General features: G+C 36.4%; 1 protein-coding gene across 4 annotated transcripts; it reads right to left on the bottom strand.

Moving 5' to 3' along the window:
- Window positions 1-818: 818 nt before the first annotated feature.
- LOC123900124 (protein PHOTOPERIOD-INDEPENDENT EARLY FLOWERING 1) lies at window positions 819-20555 on the bottom strand. 4 transcript variants are annotated; one of them, XM_045951450.1, is made up of 21 exons: window positions 20229-20555; window positions 20040-20131; window positions 16513-16593; window positions 16310-16417; window positions 16109-16189; window positions 15923-16011; window positions 15690-15826; window positions 15551-15612; window positions 14906-15041; window positions 14530-14628; window positions 14384-14454; window positions 14165-14299; window positions 11860-11895; window positions 11322-11390; window positions 11138-11200; window positions 7979-11048; window positions 7483-7547; window positions 7338-7396; window positions 6288-7056; window positions 2833-3353; window positions 819-1856 (listed from the first exon to the last, which is right to left on the bottom strand). In XM_045951450.1, exons 2-21 carry the CDS (start codon window positions 20097-20099, stop codon window positions 1424-1426), a joined length of 6144 nt encoding a protein of 2047 aa, XP_045807406.1. In that variant the 5' UTR covers window positions 20100-20131; window positions 20229-20555; the 3' UTR covers window positions 819-1423. The 4 variants fall into 4 exon arrangements, with proteins under 4 accessions (XP_045807406.1, XP_045807408.1, XP_045807407.1 ...); XM_045951452.1 differs by having other exon boundaries at window positions 6288-7053; XM_045951451.1 differs by having other exon boundaries at window positions 6288-7053; window positions 15551-15615; window positions 20229-20464.
- Between the last annotated feature and the right edge of the window lie 350 nt (window positions 20556-20905).

The following is a 20905-nucleotide window of genomic DNA, read 5'->3' as shown; positions in this document are numbered from 1 at the left end:
CTACTTGTTAACCATATCCTATTATTGGCAAGGATCCTCTCCATTTAAAATAGGTGTCCTTTACTACTAGGGTTCGTTTGGTGCACAAGATAAAGAGACATGATAGGATAACTGTATCATATCCTGCCGCAATCTAGTGTTTGATTGATATCTCTTTTTTTAAAAATAAAATAAAATTATATAACATTATTTAAATATACACCCCGTAATTTGTTCTACAATTTATAAAATTAAATAGATTTCTACCTCCTATTTTGTCTAAATTAAAGTTTTAATCCTCCGTTCAAATCAAGTTGTTGATCCCCTTAATGGTCCTTCATCATGTTAACCTTCACCAAACGACCTAAAGTACATTGGCAATAACACATTTAATTTTATATTTAAATACAATTTTAGTCCCTTTATTTTCAACTTTTTGAAATTTTGGTACTCCATTTTTTTTTAGTTTACAATGTTGCTAACTAAGATCGGTCTTCCATTTTAAAAACCAACCTTTTGGTTCCATTCAGTTTCAGTTTGGATTTGATGTTTCTGTTTTGCGCTGCTGGTTGCAGAAAATATTGCAAACTCAAAGAACTGCCCAAAAGTAAATAGTTTTGCACCAAAATATAGCAAAGCATAGAACATAACTTTCGATCAAAATAAAGACACCAAAGCTTTGCAAGTCTAATTTTCTTTCTTTTTTCCTCTTTATATCATCAAGCTGCACACATCTCTTCTGAGCAGGTAGCAATTTTTCCTCTTTAAAGCAGACTGCAAGTGAAGTTATTATAGTGCAAATGACATATAAAGGAGTTTTAATGGTGCGGTTTGGAAACTATGTTTAAGAAAAATAACTCATTTTCTCATGTTAAAATCAAAATAATCTAAGATGGATCTAAAAGGGATTTATGAACAGCCAACACTAATGAACTAATTTTCTCTAAACCAGAAGCAAGCCCCATTTAAAAACATATATACGCATGCGTGCACATCTCAGGCACATTAATGTGTGCCATGGTAGGGGTAATTAAAAAATAAATGAAGGCCTTAACCTTTTCATTTACACTGATCAGTACCTACGCTGTTCCTATGGGTAAATGGTGCTGTTAAATTCCGACCTGAGACCCAAACCAACACATAAATTGACAGCGCTCTACAACTCCGTATATTATCGCATCTTGAAACCTTCAACTGGCTTTTGGTAGAATCTGCTGCCAAGATAACTTCATAGAGTAATCAAACTACAAAACCAATTCACTTTGACCTGGTTTTGTATGTATATCCAAAAAATGACCTGCTAGAATCTGCTGCTAAGAACGTACATTTTCAATTGAAGCCCACAGTAAGTCATGAACTTACCAAGACTAACTTTGTCAAGTGTATGCCAATACTTCAATGGATAAGAGTCATTTGAAATTGCATTTCAGGCATGGTTTGGTCCTTATCTAATATCAGTATATTCAGGGAATGTAGTACAATCATCAAGCCCTGAGATTAACTCAGCTATATAATCATGTGGGACCAATCCAAAATCCTCCCTTTCCAGTGAACTTTCCCCATTCAAATCAAAGGGAAAATCGCTCTCCATGTCAAATCCAAAATTGTCCACAGTAGATGAAGGGAGATCCAAAGTCGGTTCCTGAAGCGACGGCATTGGCGGGAATAACGGACCAGTCTGATGGCGGTGCAATTCACTAGAATCCACTGAAGGTCTTTTGGTCTTTGATCTAGATGGCTTAATAACGTCCGAGATGGAAGACCTTTGCTTTCCAGAAGATTGTACCCTGGATCCAGGTCGAGACCTTGCATCATTTGTTGGGAATGCTGATGAAGCCCATCGAGAACTGTCTTCTTCACAAGCTTTTGCTACCTCCCTGAGGGGAAAACATACAAACAAAAAAGTGAAACACCATAAGCAACTCTCCAACAGTAACCAAGAAAAAAATAAATGCTTCAAAAACTAAGCATTCAGGGAAATAAATTTTAGCATTTATTGATAAATCGGTAAAAAAAAATACATTCTTTTCAGCACTAATTTTTTGTTGAGGTAAACAATGACCAACTGCAACAATGGAGATTTATTTCTTATACACAGAATTCACAATTGTAGATTATGGGAGAAATTCAATGAAGCAGCAAAAAAGAACACATATACTTCATTGGATCATTAACACGTGATACAGAATACAATACGAATCAGGGGAATTTTGTTTCAGCATGACAAGGATGTATATGTAGGCCAAAATAAAAAGGAAAACATGAGCAGATGTCCCCACCCCCACCCACCAAAGCAAAGACTAATCAACTAGGCTGTGTTAACTGTATAAGCCAAGAAAAGCATAACTGCAAAGTTAAAAACATGGGAAAAAACTCAAAAGTATCTCTTCAACATATCAATGCAACAGAAATTAAATATAAAAAATTTATAAGAAAAAGTATATTCAATCACCAATATCAAATCCTGTTACCACATCCTATTAAATTATCTCAATACTGATTCATACATTTCAACAGAAGAACCAAGAAAAAAGACCAATAATTCTCCAAGGTACAGAGAAACAATAAATAGTATAATATGAATAATTGAATCATGTCAACCATTCTTTGCCAAATGACATGCTTTGGAAATCAAATGCCAAAGCAAACCAAGCCCCAGCAACTCACAAAGAACCTAAAATTACTAGAAGATATAATTTGAATTTGAACTTGATGAAAAAATAGTGTTCTTGACGAGATTTGGACAGACCACACCATTAAACCAAATTTTTGTTTATAATGAAATTAAATACGATACGCCAAACTTCATTGACACAACAAACCATGAACTAAAACCGATTAATTCAGCTATACCTGAAACGATTCTCAGCAGCAGCGGAACAATGTTTAAGATGATGACTTCTTGTGTGCTTATTTAAAGAAGGTGGTGCTTCATCCCCTTTTATTGATAACTTTATAACAGATGGAAATGAGGATAATGAATCACTTTCCTCTTTCGGGAACTCCAGAGTTATATCCACCTGATCTTCAGTCACCAGCATATCTTTACCCTGGTTAGAGAGGACTATTTTGTCATTCTCTGGCCTACTTCCAAAGTCATCCAGTGCAGCTGCCAATAACATTTTGCTCTGGGCCGAATTAGCAAATGTCATCCTTTCAGAGGGTTTGTTCAGGGGATTTTGTGAATGCTGGCCAATTGAAGAGAAGAAACTCTGGTCGAAATAGAGACCGTTGCAAGTGGCGTGTAGATTTTGTCTACGGTCAACATGTGCCGCTTTCCAGACAGTAGAAAGCAATGCAAAAAAGTGTTTCTGCAGTAATAACTCTCTATTTGCCTGCTCAGAAGCAACATCTAACAACATTCGAATGTTATCCTGCAAAAAGAGATCATGTTACAGATCGATGAGAAGAAATGATATAGAGAGATAAGAGGAAAAAAAATTATAAAGACTTAAGAATTATTTAGATCAACAAGAAGACAGACTTCATTACAAGGGTTGCCCTGATTGGTCAACTGGACCCAAACCTAAGTCTACAATCCTATAATATGTCTATTCCCACAGGTCCAAAATGAAAGAGGGTGCCAATTAGTAAGCAAGGAGAATTAGTGGGTCTGATAGAGGTGAAAGACACAAGGAGGTACCAATTAATAGGGTTGTAATTCTGTTATTGGTATAAGTACCGAGCTATATGGCCTATGAGATTTCCTCCATAGCTGGGAGATTGTGCTCTCGTTCTTTCTTGGTAAAAAATTCCAGTCAAATCCAATACTGTTTGAATAAATAGATCTGATTGGAGGTGTAAAACCCTTGAACCTCTCGAGCAATGTAAGATGGTTTGATTGGTAGTGAGGTTTGCCTTAATTTGCAATGCCAAGAATCTCTTCAAAATGGCGGGAGCAAGGAGGATTTTGGGGACATCATTGGCTAATACCATAGTTAGTAGGTGGAGTGAGAAGTTCCAGAGTACGTACAGATCGTCTCACTTTCAGTTGCTGAAAGGAGTGGAGATGAGCCCAAAACCATGGAATACTTCTAAAAATAATGCTAGCAGATCCCCACAGATTGTATCCATGTAGGTAATTTGCTTTACCAAGAACACATGGATAGGAGGTTTCGCGTATGGACAGAATAATAATCCTATCCATAAACTGTTGATTGCAGATCGGCCCCTAATCAAGGCTGAGTCACTAAGGGCCTGTTTGGTTCAATAGAGGGGAAGGGAGGGATTTTAATGAGGGGGGGGGAAGGGATTTTCATTGCAAATGTGTTTGGTTCACGCAGGGAGGCATGATAAAACTAAATTACTTTTTTATCCTTATAATCTTACAAGAGTCTCATGATTTTAAAATTATTCACTTTATAAGTAATAACTAAATATAAAAACTCAATAGACTCAAAAACTCCACAAATCAATTGTTGATAATACTTTTCAAATCATTATGGAACTCGATATAACAAAACAGTTAAAAAAAAAAAAGAATATTAACGTTATATAAAATGACCAGGCAAGAAAGAGCAAAGCAAATATAAAAAAAAAAATTGTGTATGAAAATATATACAACGTAACAACAAGCCTTGAATAGAAAATAGATAACAAAAATTATATATAATATATGGATAATAATAATCAACGATGTAACCAAAAAAATAATAATAATCAACGTAACAACAAGCCTTAAAAAAATTACCAAGTTAACAACATAAAAAAATGCAGGTAAGGATAATTTTGGTATTTTAAAACAAATATGAGGATAAGTATGTCAATATAATTAAAATTGTAATGACATATCTTGCCTCCCCTCCCCTCCAAATCCCCCAATTTGGGGGAAAGCAAAAATTGAGTTTATGAGGGATTTTGCTCCCCTCCCCTCCTAAAAGTTGAACCAAACACATTTAATTAAAAGTTGTATTGTTATTATTCGTTGTATCATAGGAAAAATTGTTTTCCATTTAGAATCATATAGAATCTTTCCTTCCTTGTAAATATAGGAGTTAATTGGTTTCCTTATTTGATTATATTCACTAGGCTATTTAATTTATATCTTCATGTATTTTTTATCATATCAATGAGAACTGTGAAGAATTTCACATGGTATCAGAGCAGTATTTCTGAACAATCTGTGAGCCCAACGGTACTGGAAACACTACCATGCATGCCGAAACAATTCCCAATACTAGCTACAAATTCAATGTCTAAAAGCATAAACAATGGGCCATAACTGTCCACATCTTCCTTCAAGGAAACAGCAAAGACGACTACATCACTGGCGAGGCTAAATTCCAGCAAAGTCTGATCTAAACCACGCTAGGTGGAAACTTGAGAACAATTTAGTGATGTTATGGTTACTTAACTACATGACAAATGAGTCAAGCAAAAATTTCCTGTGCTATGATACTGCTGCAGAAATCTGGAATGCAGCCAAGGGCAGACCTACTAAAATGTGGACAACACTTCAGCCATATCTGAGATCAAAAGCTTACTTATATATGGAACTCGATAGGCACTTCATTGAGGAGAAGATTGTCTATGGGTTAATTTCACATTAGCAAACACCCTCAAGTCACTAAATTGCTGACATCTTGACCAAGGCACTTCCTAGAGCCAACTATGAAAACATAATATTCAAGTTATGGCACGATTGACATTTATGACCCAACTTGAGGGGTAAGTGTTGGTTGCGGATCTGACCCTAAGGCTTATCAAGGCCAAGCCATGAAGGGACAACTGTATTGTTAGTATTAGATGTATCATAGGCCAAGTCAGCACACTATTTTTGGTATGAGATGCATAAGACATAAAGGCTCTATCTGATGACCTTTTCTAGAACAAAAAAAGGTCATAGACGAGTGCTTGAACAGAAATATCAAGCTCTTTGCAACAATGTCAGACTTCCTGTTACATGCACATCTTTACATTTCGGGAACCCTACTACCTGTGTAGCTTATATATGTGTATAACTTTAATGTACAGCAGCAACTGCCAGTAAGAGTTGGTTATTTTAGTTGTGACGGAATTCTGTTAAGCTTAGACAGCAGTTTTGCCTCTATAAAAGTTATCTGTTCTTTCGACATTACAAGAAGATTAGACACTTCTACCATTTACAATTTATATCCTCCAATCTCTCTCTACATTTTCCTATGGTTTCTTTGATTCTCTCAATATATTGCTTGAACAATTTCAAAGTTCAAACAACACAGTAAATAAAACTTGCAATATGATGATAAGTTAAAATAGACAAGATCACCACTATAACCTGCAAATAATAAAAGCGGGGATACAAGACATTTTAAAATTGCTGGTCTAACCTCTGTTACTTTAAGAGCCTTTCCAGAGCATGTATTGTTGATTTTCTCATGATTTGCATTATCCATAGAGAACAAGACGTATTTTTGGAATAATTCTCTGAACCTCTCACAGCAATGGACAGGATGACGATATATCCCCCTATATGCCCCACCAGCAGTCATGTTATGAAGTATTTCACTAACAAAGCTCCAGTTAGGACCATATTCATGAACAACTGCACACAATACTGCATCCTCCTGAGGCAGCCAAAAATCAGCTGATGGAATACAATCTTTGTACCAAATATTTCCCTTCTTCAATTTTTCTGATTTTATCATAAAGACCCGTTTCACAGGCATTGGAGTGATGGATATTTTTCCTCCCATCTTACTCCTGCCAACTGTTTTCGGTTCCAACACAACCAGACTTTTACATGGATCTGATTCTGCATGATCATCCTGCTGCATATCTAATGAGTTGGAGTCTAAATCTGAATCATAAATGTCATGAGGATCCCTCTTGTACTTTTTGGACTTCTTAAATCTCTTTTCTTCTTCACCATCAGTTGTTAATTTAGACTTCTTACGCTTTTTATGTGTACTCGAACTTGGAGACACAAAATCAAGGCTAGTGGCAACATCATCATCTATGGCCATTGGCACTGCTCGTAGCTCGTCTTTCACAGTTCTTAAGCCAGTGGTTAAAGATCCTTTCTTCAGAGATTTGAACTTTGCTTTCTTGGGTTTCTTTTTAGGCTTGGGCTTTGAAACACTTGGTGCCGGAGTCCTGCTGAAAAATGGAAGATACAGATTTATCATGTATTGTCATATTTAGAGTGTTACCATGTTTCCATATATTTCAAACTATCATTCATTAAAAACTATCAGAACTAGGCAGATTTTTAAGCCAGGATTTATACCAAAAAACCCTACCCTCACCATAAAGATAGTTCATAAGAAGAATATTAGATTTATAAGGTGACAAAAATCGTTTCCATAAAGATGCTGCAGATTCACTTTTTCAAAGACAGTGAAGGAGGAGGAGACGACGAAAGTTTAGCGATGGCTTACTTTTTTTCTTCTTCAGCTTCCTCTTTCAGTTTAGCTTCATATTCAAGTTCCTCCATTAACTACATGAATATTAAAGCAAACATATTAAACTATAACGACAAGACAAGAAATAAAACAAAAGGAAATCAATGTTGATCCAACAGACCTGATGTTGAGCCAAGGCTTCTACTTGCTGTCGATAAGCCGTTGTTGCAAAATCTGCATCCCAGCCTAATATACAGACCAAGAAAAGAAAGATTTAATCCCACAATTGTACATGCATACAGACCAAATACTTTGTTAGCTAATATTTATGAAAACTAATTAGCTGAATAAGTTGATAAAGTAAGCATTTGCAAGCATGGAATGTATCCCTAGAGACTAATTTAAATTTTTAAGTTCAATGAAAAAGGAGAAGCATGTTAAGTATGTTTATAAATGGATCCAGTCTGATGAACGGACAGAAGAACATAAAATGCAGGATATTTTATAGCATGTCTTGTAATTTATCAGCTAAACTATGCTAGAGAGGTGTTATTTGGATACTGCTCTGCCTGTATTACACTTTTAAGAGGTATAATCTAATGACAACCATTTTTATAAACATAAATAGCAATAGTTTCAAAACAAAATTGAATCAGAGGGAGCAGTGAGGTGCATACTTTCATATACAAGAGGCTCTTCATCTTCGTCAATTTCGGCCTCCATCTCCTCCTTATACCTTTCGATGCGATCCAATTCCCATTCAGTGTCCTCAATCCTGACTTCAGATTCCAAGGCTGCTTTATCTATAATTGGATCCCACATCTCTAGAAAACGAATGGCATATCGATCAATAGGGCGTAGCTCATTTTCAAAGGCTGATAAAGCCTGTCCTGCTGCAGCTGCAGCTTCTGCCATCTGTTTCACATCTTCCAGCATGTCAACATCATCTTCTTTGGCAACAATAGAGGGGGGTTTATCTTCCATAAGATCAGCTCCATTTAGCATTAATGTATTCTCTTTACTCAAAGTGGAAACAGAGTCACCTAATTCTTGAGGGTCATCATCCTCATTTACATACTCATCCTCTTCAAGTCTCCCACTGGCTTCTTCTGTGAATTCCTGATTATCCACAGCTTCTTCCAGTTCAACTTTCTTTAGTGCCATATAATCTGCCTCATCTTCTACATGTTTTAATGCAGCTTCCACATCTGCATTAGTTACAGAAACTTCTCCACTGTTCTGGTTTTTCTCCTTCTGCGTGTCTTTAATTGAAAGTGTTTGATGACCTGAAAACAGTTCCATAGGATCAAGCTTCTTAAAGAACTCAGTATTATATCCCCCACTTTGTATAACTAAATCATCAAGCGCTCGCTTTTGCTTTGCTTTCTTCAAAATATTCTCCTCAATGGTGCTTTCACTAATCAATCGATATATATGCACTTCACGTGTCTGGCCAATTCTGTGGCACCGATCTTGAGCCTGTTGATCCATAGCAGGATTCCAGTCACTATCATAAAAAATAACCGTGTCAGCTCCAACTAGATTGATACCAACACCCCCACTGCGAGTTGACAAGATGAAAAGAAAAAATTTGGGGTTTGTGTTAAAACGCTGCATTAATGTCTGCCTCTCCTCTGGTTGGGTTGATCCATCTAACCGCATGTAAGTATAACCATACAAATTAATGAACGCTTCTAATATGTCAAGCATCTTAGTCATCTGAGTGAATATCAGAGCTCGGTGACCTTCTGATTTTAATTTCCTCAGCAAAATTGCTAGCTCCTGCAATTTTCCACAGTCGAATTGTATAAGTCGCCTATCTGGGAAATATACTTGCCGACGAACAATTGCGGGCCTGATTGGTGACAATAGTGGAGACAGAATATCAGAGCATCGCTGCTTGTAAGATGGCTTCAGAAACACAGTTGTCTCGCTTTTACTGCACCAGCAAACAGGAGGGGATGCTCGGGCAGCAGGAATTGCAAACATGAAACTTTCAACCACGTCAATCATCCTTTGAAATCGTTCAACTGGAGAGAGAACAATGTCTGCCAGTTTTGATGGGAACAAGTATGAAACAGGGTTTGCCTTCTTTTGATGAATATCATATACAGGATGCCTTATGGTAACAAAGTCCCTTAGAGTCGTTGAGTAGATGGGTCTTTTTTTACACCTCAAGGAGTTCCACCATGCAATAGCTTCCGCACGTTCCTTTGCCTCTCTTATCCTCTCCTCCCAAATTGCCCTTTGAATCTCTTCGAAAATGTTTGTTCCATGAGGCTTTTTCTGACATTTCAGTCCAGGCTTAATTACTTCCAGGTCAGCCATATCAGTGCGTTCCATAATTAAAGTAGCAGGGGTCTCAATGGCTTGCACTTCATCACTCTCCCAAGAAGTCATGCCATAATCAAGATGAGTAAATAAAAGACCCAACCCTTCTAAGTCAACTGTCGAAAAGGAGCTAGGCAAGAGCATGGAGCAAATAGAAGAACTTAACTGAATATCAATCCGACACATATCAAAAGAACTGACGATTGGACGACCCTCAAATAGGTCAGGATGATTACAAACCTTGCGAAGTTGCATGATAACACCAATCATCCCAAAAAAATTGGCATTTGCAAGAGTAGCTTGAGTCTCTGAGCTAGCAATAAAATCCTCGTACAAATTTCTCTGCCTCTTTGACAGCCTACAGTATATGACATGCTCAACTTTCATGGGAAGTTGCTTTTCTACATCTCTCTTTAATCGACGGAGTAAGAATGGACGAAGGACATTATGCAGGCGATCAACAACCTCTTTATTAACTTTTTCCTCTCCCTCCACCATCCCAGATATAGGATTACTAAACCAATCCTTAAACTCTTGGTGTGACTGGAAAACATGGGGCATCAAGAAATGCATGAGAGACCATAGTTCCATGAGATCATTCTGTAGCGGTGTACCAGTCAACAGAATCCGTCGTTTAGAATTGAAATTCAGCAGTGTCTGCCACCTTTGTGATTTCCAGTTTTTAATGAGGTGTGCCTCATCTAAGATCAAGTATTTCCACTTTTTGCGCTTGAAAACTTTGGAATCCTGAATAACCAATCTATAAGTTGTTATGCATACATGAAATGAGTTTGGTTTTAACCATCCTTGTCTTTTATGTTTTCGCTCCTTTGCGCTTCCAAAATATGTCAAAATTTTAAACGCAGGACACCATTTCAGAAATTCAGTCTCCCAGTTAAGCATCACACTAGTTGGGACCACAATTAGATGTGGACCCCAAATTCCCTTTTCACAGGCAAGATGTGCAAGCAAAGCTATAGTCATAATAGTTTTTCCAAGCCCCATTTCATCCGCCAAAATTCCATTCAGCTTTTTTTCATACATTGTGACGAGCCAATCCAATCCAATATGTTGATATTCACGAAGAGTGTACTTGAGTAGAAAGGGGGATTTTGTACGCACTTTAGTTGTGGAGAAGGTGTTTCCAGTTGGTTGTGCTGATCTTGCAGCAGCAGCTGCATCAGCAATTATATCCTCACTTTCTCTTTCCTCTGAATTTTCACATGGTGCTTCCCCCTGTTCTTCTGCCTGCGTCTGTATGGTAGCCAGTTGCTCACCGGACTTCATATCTTCATCCACAGAAACAGCCGGATCCTTCTGCTCAGCATCATCATGGACTGATGAGTTCTGATGGTCTTCTGATGAAGCAGAAGCATAATCTGACTCATCTTCCTGATCCTCATCATCACTCAGGTCCTAAAAAATAGAAGATGAAAAAATTAAATGATTGTTTTAATACCAATGAATTAAGCCATAAGCAACAACTAGAGATGAATACCACCTACCTTTTTATACCTTGCAAGCAGTTCCTCAACCGGCATGTCACTCTCTTTTTGTAGTAATGCAATCTACATATAATAATAGCTTTGCCATGAGGATAAATATATGTATATGTGTGTGAACAAAGCTGACTGAATTATTATTATTCATAAGTACTGTGAGCAGAAAATAAGCTGATTAGCTCTTAACCTCATCCTTTGGATCAATTGCATCAACTCTGTCCAGTTTTTCTTCCTCAGATAAGGTTGTTTCATCATCCTGATCAATGTAATGAAGTTAAGACACAGGTGGCCAACCAAGAAATGTAAACCGGTAAATTAGTAAAACCTTCAAAATAATTAAACAAATTATTCAACCAACAACTTCTATAATATAAAACAAATATTATCCAATACATGTTATATTAACATAATTCCTTTTTTTTTTTTAAACCCATAATTCCCTATTTTCAAAATAATAATAATAATAATAATAATAATAATAATAATAATAATTCTTGACTCTGAAAATACAACTGAAAGAACAAAAATGTTGTGGTTACTTTACAAACTCTTAGAACAAAGTTCAGAAATGCATGTTTGCAACATTAATAATATAGGGCTATATACACACAGCTGACAATCATCATCTGCAATTACCAACCACACCTACTCATTGATAATCAAAATCAATTAAAACAAACTTAAAAATGGAAATATGACAATTATGTCCTCACATAAAGTAGTACCTTATCCTCTGTGCCAGACAAAAAGTCACCGTCTTCCTGACAATATTTCATAACACACACCAACAACACAGTCAGAATAAGTAAACAGTTTGACGATGATAATAGCAAAAGAAAAGCGCAAAAAGGGTAAAACATAACAAGAGTGAGGAAGTGAATAGATTTTGTTAATAATAAAAACTCAAATTAAAAAGATAACTATTAAATCGAAGGCAAGAATATTGCTCATATTAATTGAAACAGCAATGTGCGGTACATATAAATAAAGCAGGCTTTCCTAGTGAATTTTGACACAGGCTTTCTCTTGATATTTCGCTCTACACTCTATTTTCCTTCACCAAGTTTTATCCCTTTGGGGTTTTTTCTAGTAAGGTTTTTAATGAGGCAGATGTTGTTGGTAATTTGAATTGTACCATTGGGTTTTGGCCTAGTCCATCCCCCAAGTCTCTTTATCATCAGTAATTTGAATTGTACTATTGGGTTTTGGCCTAGTCGGGATGTCATCTCCATCATGTGATGCATTTGCACTCTTATTTTGTTTTTCGCTAAAAAAAAGGTTAAGTAGGTTAAAGATCTCACAGCCACATTATGGAGTAACATAGTTGGTCTCACTGTATTCACTCGTTTACTAAAACCTAGAGCTGCGAAAACGGGCCAACCTGGCCCATTCAGGTTGACTCACCGGCAGGGACGGATCCAGAAATTTCAATATGCAGGGTCAAGATTAAATATATTATTTTTTAAAATCGAAAAACAATATATTAAAAGCTCAAATCCAAGCACAAGAAATTATCAAATGAGAGGAAAATATTATAAATCTTATACTAAGAGGTAAAAAGGAATCAAACTTCACCAAATAAATTTAATTAAACTGTTTAAAAAACAACCAGAGTAGTATTATTTTCCTTGATTGTGTTGTGTGTGTAAATAAACAAGAAAGAAAAGAAGGATTTTGTTGCTTTTGCGGACACAATTGGAACTTTGGAAGAGAGAGATACAAGCACAGCACTCACATCGGTTTCTTTCATTGCTTATGCCTTTCCATAAACACTTGTTGTGCTTGTATTTTGCCAATTATGTAGTGTGAGGACATTTGTGCATTTTATGTGGGGGGCATAGATCAAAATTACATATTATTGGTTAAAAAAATAAGAAGCAAGTGGGGTCAGCTGCCCACATTTGGTTGTTCTTGCATCCGTGCCTGCTCACCGGTCACCACAGCTCAATGCAAAAGTGAGCTGCGAAAGCACCCCATGGTTCCATCTGCCACAGCATGCAAGAGCACCTCATTGTGCCTCCAAGCAGAGGTACCCTATCCCCACCGCTCATCTCTGCAACCACCTGTCATGTAGGTGACAACCTTTCCTCCAGAGTCTTCCTCTACATGGCTGACACTCACTCTCTCACCAATCTTGGCACTGCTAGTGTTTTGAAGACAGAGGCTCTGAACATTTTGATGAATTTTGATACATGCATATTATTACTCTATTATTGGGGACATCTTTTTTATGATAAATTGATTTTTTATACTTTTCATGTAGGTTATCCCAAATAAAGCCAGAGTAACCTGCCTGGATCGGGATGCCTCATTATACTTAAGGCCCATAGAGAGCCTGATATCTAAACCAAGATAATTTAAAATATAAAAAAAGGACCAGATGGACTTGATATTTTCTAAAATCCAATTTACAGAACAAATGAACTAGAACAAAGGTTGGTGAAGTTGCAAGATACTTCTAGTCATGGATTAAAGGTTGGTCAAGTTGCAAAATACTACTAGTCATGGATTAATTCAACAACAATTATGCACTAGCAGTGTGAACAATTCTTCTTTTCTGACTGTATTGAGAAGTTACATGTATTAATTGGCTCGTGGTTCCGTGTCCGCAAAGAACTAAATGAGATTTAATTTTGGAGTCATTTTTTCCTAAATTCTTGGTGGAGTTTTAGGGGAGAGAGAGAGAGAGAGAGAGGACAGTAAATAGAAAACAGTGAGGAATGAAGTCAACACAGAGATATGGACTTTTGAGACATCACACAATGAGATGAAACTTGGGCTTTCTGACTCTGATGAAGTTATTCTCTATCATTATTGTCGCGGGTAATTAATTCTGAAGAGGTGCCAGATACTTGCTGATATGCAGATTACTTAGTGTCCCAATTAGAGTTATCAATTTGAAAGCATTGTAACGTATATCTTAAACAAATGGGAGCTATCTGTAATAAAACAAAATAAAGAGGACAAAAATGATACATGAACCAAACACGGATAAGAGTATATGTTTGCCAAAAATAAATGCAATGTCACCTCTTCGTCAGAAAAATCAAATGGAACATTTTCTTTGGCCGTCTCAGTAGGAACCTCTTTAAGATTTTCAGATTGATGGTCGCCATTTTGAGATTGATTGTTTGTTGGTGTAGCTGCATCACCGTTACTGTCATCCTGTAATGAAAAAATTGAGCATTACACTAAGTCCTTAACTCACTATGCCATTCAAAGTGGTAAAATTAAACACATACAACTTACACAACGTCGACCAGGGACCATGCTGGAGTCGTTTGTACCTATTTTTCTGATAGATATATGATCTCCATTTTCTGCATATCGTAGCCATGCCCTATGTCAGAAACAAGCATAACTTGTGCAAACTGCAAATTAAAAAGGCCACATACCTGATAATAGTTCTTCCTGATCAACAGCATCACCAGTTCTAACTACATTTCCACCATCTTCACTACACTCTGGACTACTTTCATGCTTTGCCGATTCTCCTAATTCGTAAAGAAACCAACGGCATGATAAATGATCCAGTGGTCTATAAAGGCAATCACACAAAGTTGGCCACTAAATGGTTTTCTTTTAAAACCGCATATACTGGACCATCCTAGCTATCACTAAGTAACATCTTTTTATATGGTTTATATTGCCTTCTATTGAGTAAAATAGTTCAGCATTCCAGAGAGATAAAAAGGTTGGTTGATAGAATAAAATTGACATATCCTATCTCTCTCTCCATCAAATAGAATATCTCTTATTAAGAAAAATCACCTTTATCTCCAGCATAACGTTTGAGTAACTCCTCAATTGGAAGATCCATTTCATTTTGCAAAGCTGCCAATTCCTCTTGCCTTTCTTCTTTAGTTATAAGAGCCTCATCCTCCTCGAGGGTTTGCTCGTCATCATCCTGGAAACATTACCATCATTAACTGTCCATATATGAGTTTGGACCAATCTTCACCCATTGAAACAACAGATGAGAAATACGGTAATCGTGTTGTTCAACACTTCAACTTCCAAAAGCAAGGTCATGGTTGAGAAAACTTCTTCAGTATGCATATGGTTAAATTAAAATTTTGCTTAGTAGAAAATGAAGAAACCCTATTACATAATATTCTTTTAAATATACAGTATCTTATTTCAGTATGCACATGGTAATTGGTAAGTTAACAACAAAAAGTCAACCAACAAGCTTATATCCTACTAAGTGGACTCGGTTAAACAGTGTACAGATTAACATACATCAAAACCAGTTTAAAGCTCATGCAGAGTGAAATGGCACCAATAGCACCTGAATAATGTTCTGTAATACATTCCATAGTAATGATTATGGCATGCACTTGATATAAAATAAATACTAAAAAAATAACAAAGAATCTGAGAATGGTATTCAGGTAAAATAGATTAAAAAATTACCGATACATCATCAGATTGTACATCATATTCTTCATCGTGATCAGGTGCATCGGATTGATACTCTGCTACAAAATGGATTGAGAAGTTAAAAAATAAGTAATTTCAACTTGTAATTTTAAAGTTACATCTCTCAACCCACCAACATTGGCTTCCTTAGGTTCATTGATAATATCTCCGTCTATATCTTTGCATTGAATACTCATGTGATGCTCTGCAGAAATTTTCTCTGCTGGTGTATGAGCATCCACAAGATTCTCGGCCAACATAGTTGAATATCTGAAAACAAAAGAAATTTGAAATAAAATGTCAGAATCAAGTGGACTGATAGTTATTGCAAAAGAAAATTGGAATAAATAAATAAAAGAAAACCACCTCTCAGTTTGACCTAAAAGAAACTCAAGCTGTTTGTCCAGTGCCTTTTTCTTCTTCTCGTCGAGTTCCATTTGATGCTTGTAAAGAACCTAGGAACACAACAAAGGATGAAATGGAGGACGTCAAAGGGCAATCATGAAAATTATGCCAGCAATCAAACGAAATCAATTTAATATAACACTTTACCAGCTTTTCTATTTTTGTCCAAAATTTCTTAACATCCTTGGAAATATTTAGTGCAACTTTTCTTAACCGCTGCTCTTCTTCCTGTACAAGATGCAGTTCTCATCACACAAAAGTGCAGTAGGGGTAAAAAAACCATGTACACAGTGACCATAATATGCTTTCTGTAAACAATTAATTTATTTATAGAAGAGAAATCAGAACCTTCATCTTCTTTTCACCTCTTGTAGCCTGATCTAACATGCCTTTGCTGGCTTTTAAAGAAACTTTCTTCGCCTGAGCTAATTTCCATTTCCTCTCTGACTCAAAGTCCTGCAAAACATAAAGTATAGCAAGTGAAATCTTATAAATTAAAATACTGCTGTAACAATCATTTCAGATGTTGAGGTTGAAAAACAAGTGAATACCTTTGATAGCCACACCATCTCTTCTAAGACATGGTCCCAATGAGTTTTGGGTCGTCTAGGCTCCCGTGGAGCTTCAACAGCCTGACAAAGCAAAATTCAAAAAATTAAGAAAATGGGGAAGAGAGCAATAGTCAAAAAATAAACAAATAAAATGTTCCCATTTGATGGTTTCTTTCTTCTTCTTTTGGGTGAGTATTTCTGATCTCCTTATTACACTCATCATGAACCAATTATCCAAAAGCTTAAGTTGTTGGGTGAAAGCAAACGAATGTTTTATATCTAACACCCCTCTGCGTGCAACACCCCTTGGACTTGAAGGGTGGACAATGCATATGCCCACCTCCATTGTGCTCAAATTTAAATTTCATTTGTAAGTACAAGCGGCAAGGATCTAACTCAGTCACTTGGCCATGGAGGCTGTAATGCCATATTAGAATTATTAGAGATTGTGTCTAACTCAACCCCAAAGCTAACACAAGAAGGAACAATTGACTGAAAAATTTATATCTAGTGTTAGAGATATATAAAATAAACAATTCATGTGTCTCTGATTAACAGCCCAAGCTTTTGGAATAGTTGTCTCGTGACATGATGTTGAAGCCTCTATTGACCACTACAGCTAGATCCTGTTGTGACTATTAGTAACAACTGAAATTCCAAAGAATGGTAAGCCAGTCACTGTACAGTCCGTACTTCAAATGCAGAAGGCTCTTGCGTCTACTTAGCTCTCAAAGAAAGCCCAAAAGGGAGGATCACCATCAATAGACTACGCAATAGATCACAAAAATGAACTTGACATCATATCTTGACCTAAAAAACCTATTGACTGTGCAAATAGCAAGCCACGAAAGAATGGAGATTTCCATCAATGGCTCTAATGTAATCAGCAAATGGCATATCCAAGTATCACACGGCTAGCTGTTAAAAATGTATTCCTTCCTAGGTTAAAATGCACCAACCGCCTACATTTTAAGACACATAAACCCCTACATTTAGGGTGCTTCAAGCAAGGATAAAATAATTTGGGATGGGAATAAAGACAGAGTTTATGTGGTTAGAGAAGGTTACCGTTTTCTCATGAAGGAAAGATGGAGGCAGGAGGAGGGTGCTGTGCGCAAAAATTGGGGCGGGGTATGGTCAGTGAATGCCCCTCCCAAGGCACGCCATGTGATGTAGAGGGTTTGTCATGAATATATTCCTACGCGTGTGGGTTTGGTGCAACACCATGGGGACTGTAATACGAACTGTCCTTTATGTAATGACGATAAGGAAGATGATTACCATGCTTTTGTTTTGTGTCCTGGGGGTAATTGCGAGCTGGGAAGCAGCTGGACTTAGTAATATTTTAATACACATATTGCCTAATTTCCATAACATAGCAGTCTTGTTTTGCGATATTTGAAGCCATGAGGATCGGAACACTGCAGGCCGAGTTGCAGCACTGAACTGGTGCATCTGGCAGAACAGGAATGCAGCAGTTTGGAGCGACACAAAGCTCTCACCGGTCTAGGTCGGTCATAACGCGTTTCAGATGTGGCAATCATGGTTCGATACACACACAGGCCCGTGCACAGCTCCAGCAGATGCATGAAGAACAACTCAGCCCGAGCTGGAGTAAACCTTATGAAGGGTGGCTCAAGATCAATATGGATGCAGGTTTCTTTGAAAATCAAGGCAATATCACAACTGCATGGTGAGTTCCAAGGTGCCCAAACTAGAAAGTATAACTATATGATTCCAATACTAGAGGGGGAAGGTGTGGCAATGCTTGATGCCATACAACTTGCTATACAAAAAGGGTGGAATTATGTTATCTTCGAAATTGACTCGCAAACTTTAGTTAATGCTATTAATTCAAATTATGTAGGAGTCTCCGAATTTGGATCCCTTGTTGCTAGTATTAAGAATCGTTTGCTTTCTTTGTCCAATTTTGAGGTAAATTTTGTTAGGAGACAAGCGAATATGGCTGCTCATTCCCTAGCTAGGGCGGCCATTTCATGGGATAGTCACCATTATGTAGAAGACATTCCTCTTTGTATCGAACTTTTGTTGATGAATGAAATGCATTGAGTTTGTTTGTTTCAAAACAAAAAAAAAGACACATAAACCCCTAGTCTACAAGTTAAACAAAGGTATCCATGGGTTCAACAAAGATCTATATATTTGGTTTCAATGTCGGGCTACAACCCTAATCAAGATAACTTTCAATTAAAGGAAATGAGATTTATCCTTGTTTGTTCTATCAAATTTCCAACACTGCCTTAGTGTTCTAGTCTTTGAGTATGACATCTTTGTGACTGGAAGTTAATCTTCCCTCACATAGAACTATGTTGTTAATCTTGTAACCCAGAGCGCCGGACCCCAAAAACGCTATAGCTATAGCGGATAGCGGAATAACTGCTATTGTGAAGACTAAAATAACAATATACAAACTAAACATAAATCCCAAAAGGACACAAATACTTAAAAATAGCAAAATACACAAAATTAAAGTAATTTAGGTCATTTATCACTGACATAAAAAATGAAAAGCCAAAATAACTTAATTACTAATACTAATTGAAGTTCTAAAAGTAAAAGTATCAAAACTACATTGTTCAGATGAGTTGGAGTTTCAGATGATGATATCATTGTTCTTGCAGAAAACCCAAATAATAGAGGAATGGAAAAGGAAAAAAAATAACAGAGATGAACATGAAACCTTCGCAGAAGGACGGAACATACAACCCTAACTGTAGACACAAAAACAGTATCGGCCACAAGAGAGACATGAAAACAGCACAATTCACAGCCGATACCTCTACGCCTATTTAACGTGGCTTGCTGACCGAACGTGTCGCAGCCAACGTCGCCTCTGCATTTGAATCAACGGATTCTAATTCACCGAATCCCAATCACAATAAGTCCTATTTCAGTTAGTTCTATCACATCCTAACTTCTAATTCCACCCGTTAAGTAACCCTTTTCATTTTAACAAACCACAATTGTTCCGCAATATGTAATTCAATACAAAGTATTGTCAAATAGCGGCTATAGTAGCTTTATAACTGTAGCTTAGCGGAATAGGAACAACTGTTTTATTTCGTTATTATTTTCTGCAATCCTCTATTGACAACACTAATATAAATGTCCAAAGGACTAACGACCTATTTGGACTGGCTTATTTGAGTTTATCTATTAACATAAGTTCCGTGACACTATTTCGGATGACTTATGGAAACGCATGACAATTTTCATAAGTTCTCCAATATAGTTTATGAAAACAACTCATATCCTATATAAAAATAGTTACATTGCATGAAAAGCTAAGCCTACAAAGCTGAGAAACAATAACAAACAGAGTAAGAAATCAAAATCAGTAAACACAATATCATTCCACAGCAAAATCAATGCATAAAACCGAAAAATAAAAAATAAAAAACAAAAAACACACTACAGAAATACATACAAAAATTAAAAATAAAATAAAAATAAAAAAAACGTAAGCGACGAAAAAGAAAAAGAAAAAGAAGCATGAACTAACTAACCTTTTGCCGTTTAGCTTTATACTCAGGATCAACCTTAGACCTTGGACCTTTAGACGCCATCGCATTCACCAGAACTCAAGCATCTAACATATCTAATTCATAAAATATACAAAAAAAAATTGAGAAAACTCTATAACCTAATACGATGCGTGAAGAAACATGAAAATCGTTTCGAAAACGGAATCGTACCTTGAAGAGCGAAAAAGTAGAAATCGTTGGAGGTAGAGTCTGAAACGATGGAAAAAGTGCGAAGAAGAAGAAGAGGAAGAAGAAGCGAGTGATGAAACGAGAAACGGAGTGATTGTGAAGAGCGTTGATGAGAATGGAAGGTGAAGTGTGTAACTGAGGAATGAAGATGGAAAAACCTAACGAAGAGGTTAGAGAAGACGATGAAGGAAATTAGAAGAAGCTAAGTAGGGTGACGTGGATAGTAGAGCTTATATCTTCAGATGAAACGGTGTCGTATTTGGATGTATTTAGTCACTAATCTCGAGGACACCTCATTTTTTCTTGTTTTCTTTATTCTTCTTTTTCGGGCTTCAGGTTTGTTTTAAAAATCGTTTTTACTAGTACTATAACAAAACGTTGAAATGATTATTTTTTTTAATCGTTTTTTCATTTTTTTTATAAAATCTCGTGTTTTCATTATTTTTATGAAACTAGTTTAAAGACAAGTGCATTTGTACTGGTCATTAATTTTTATTTGATATTTAGGTATCGTTTGGCCTGACTTTTTTTTTCTCTTATTTAGAGTTTATGCAAACAACTTATGTAACTTTTATATATTATTATAAGTTTGTCAAGGTAATTTATGATAAAATAGCTTATAAAATTACAATTTTTACTAGTGTGAACTTATAAAAAAA

The sequence above is a fragment of the Trifolium pratense genome, linkage group LG7 (genome assembly GCF_020283565.1).
Source record: "Trifolium pratense cultivar HEN17-A07 linkage group LG7, ARS_RC_1.1, whole genome shotgun sequence".
Classification (NCBI taxonomy): Eukaryota; Viridiplantae; Streptophyta; class Magnoliopsida; order Fabales; family Fabaceae; genus Trifolium; species Trifolium pratense.
The sequence above is the reverse complement of the archived record's forward strand: the minus strand, read 5'-3'. Positions and strand labels throughout refer to the sequence as shown.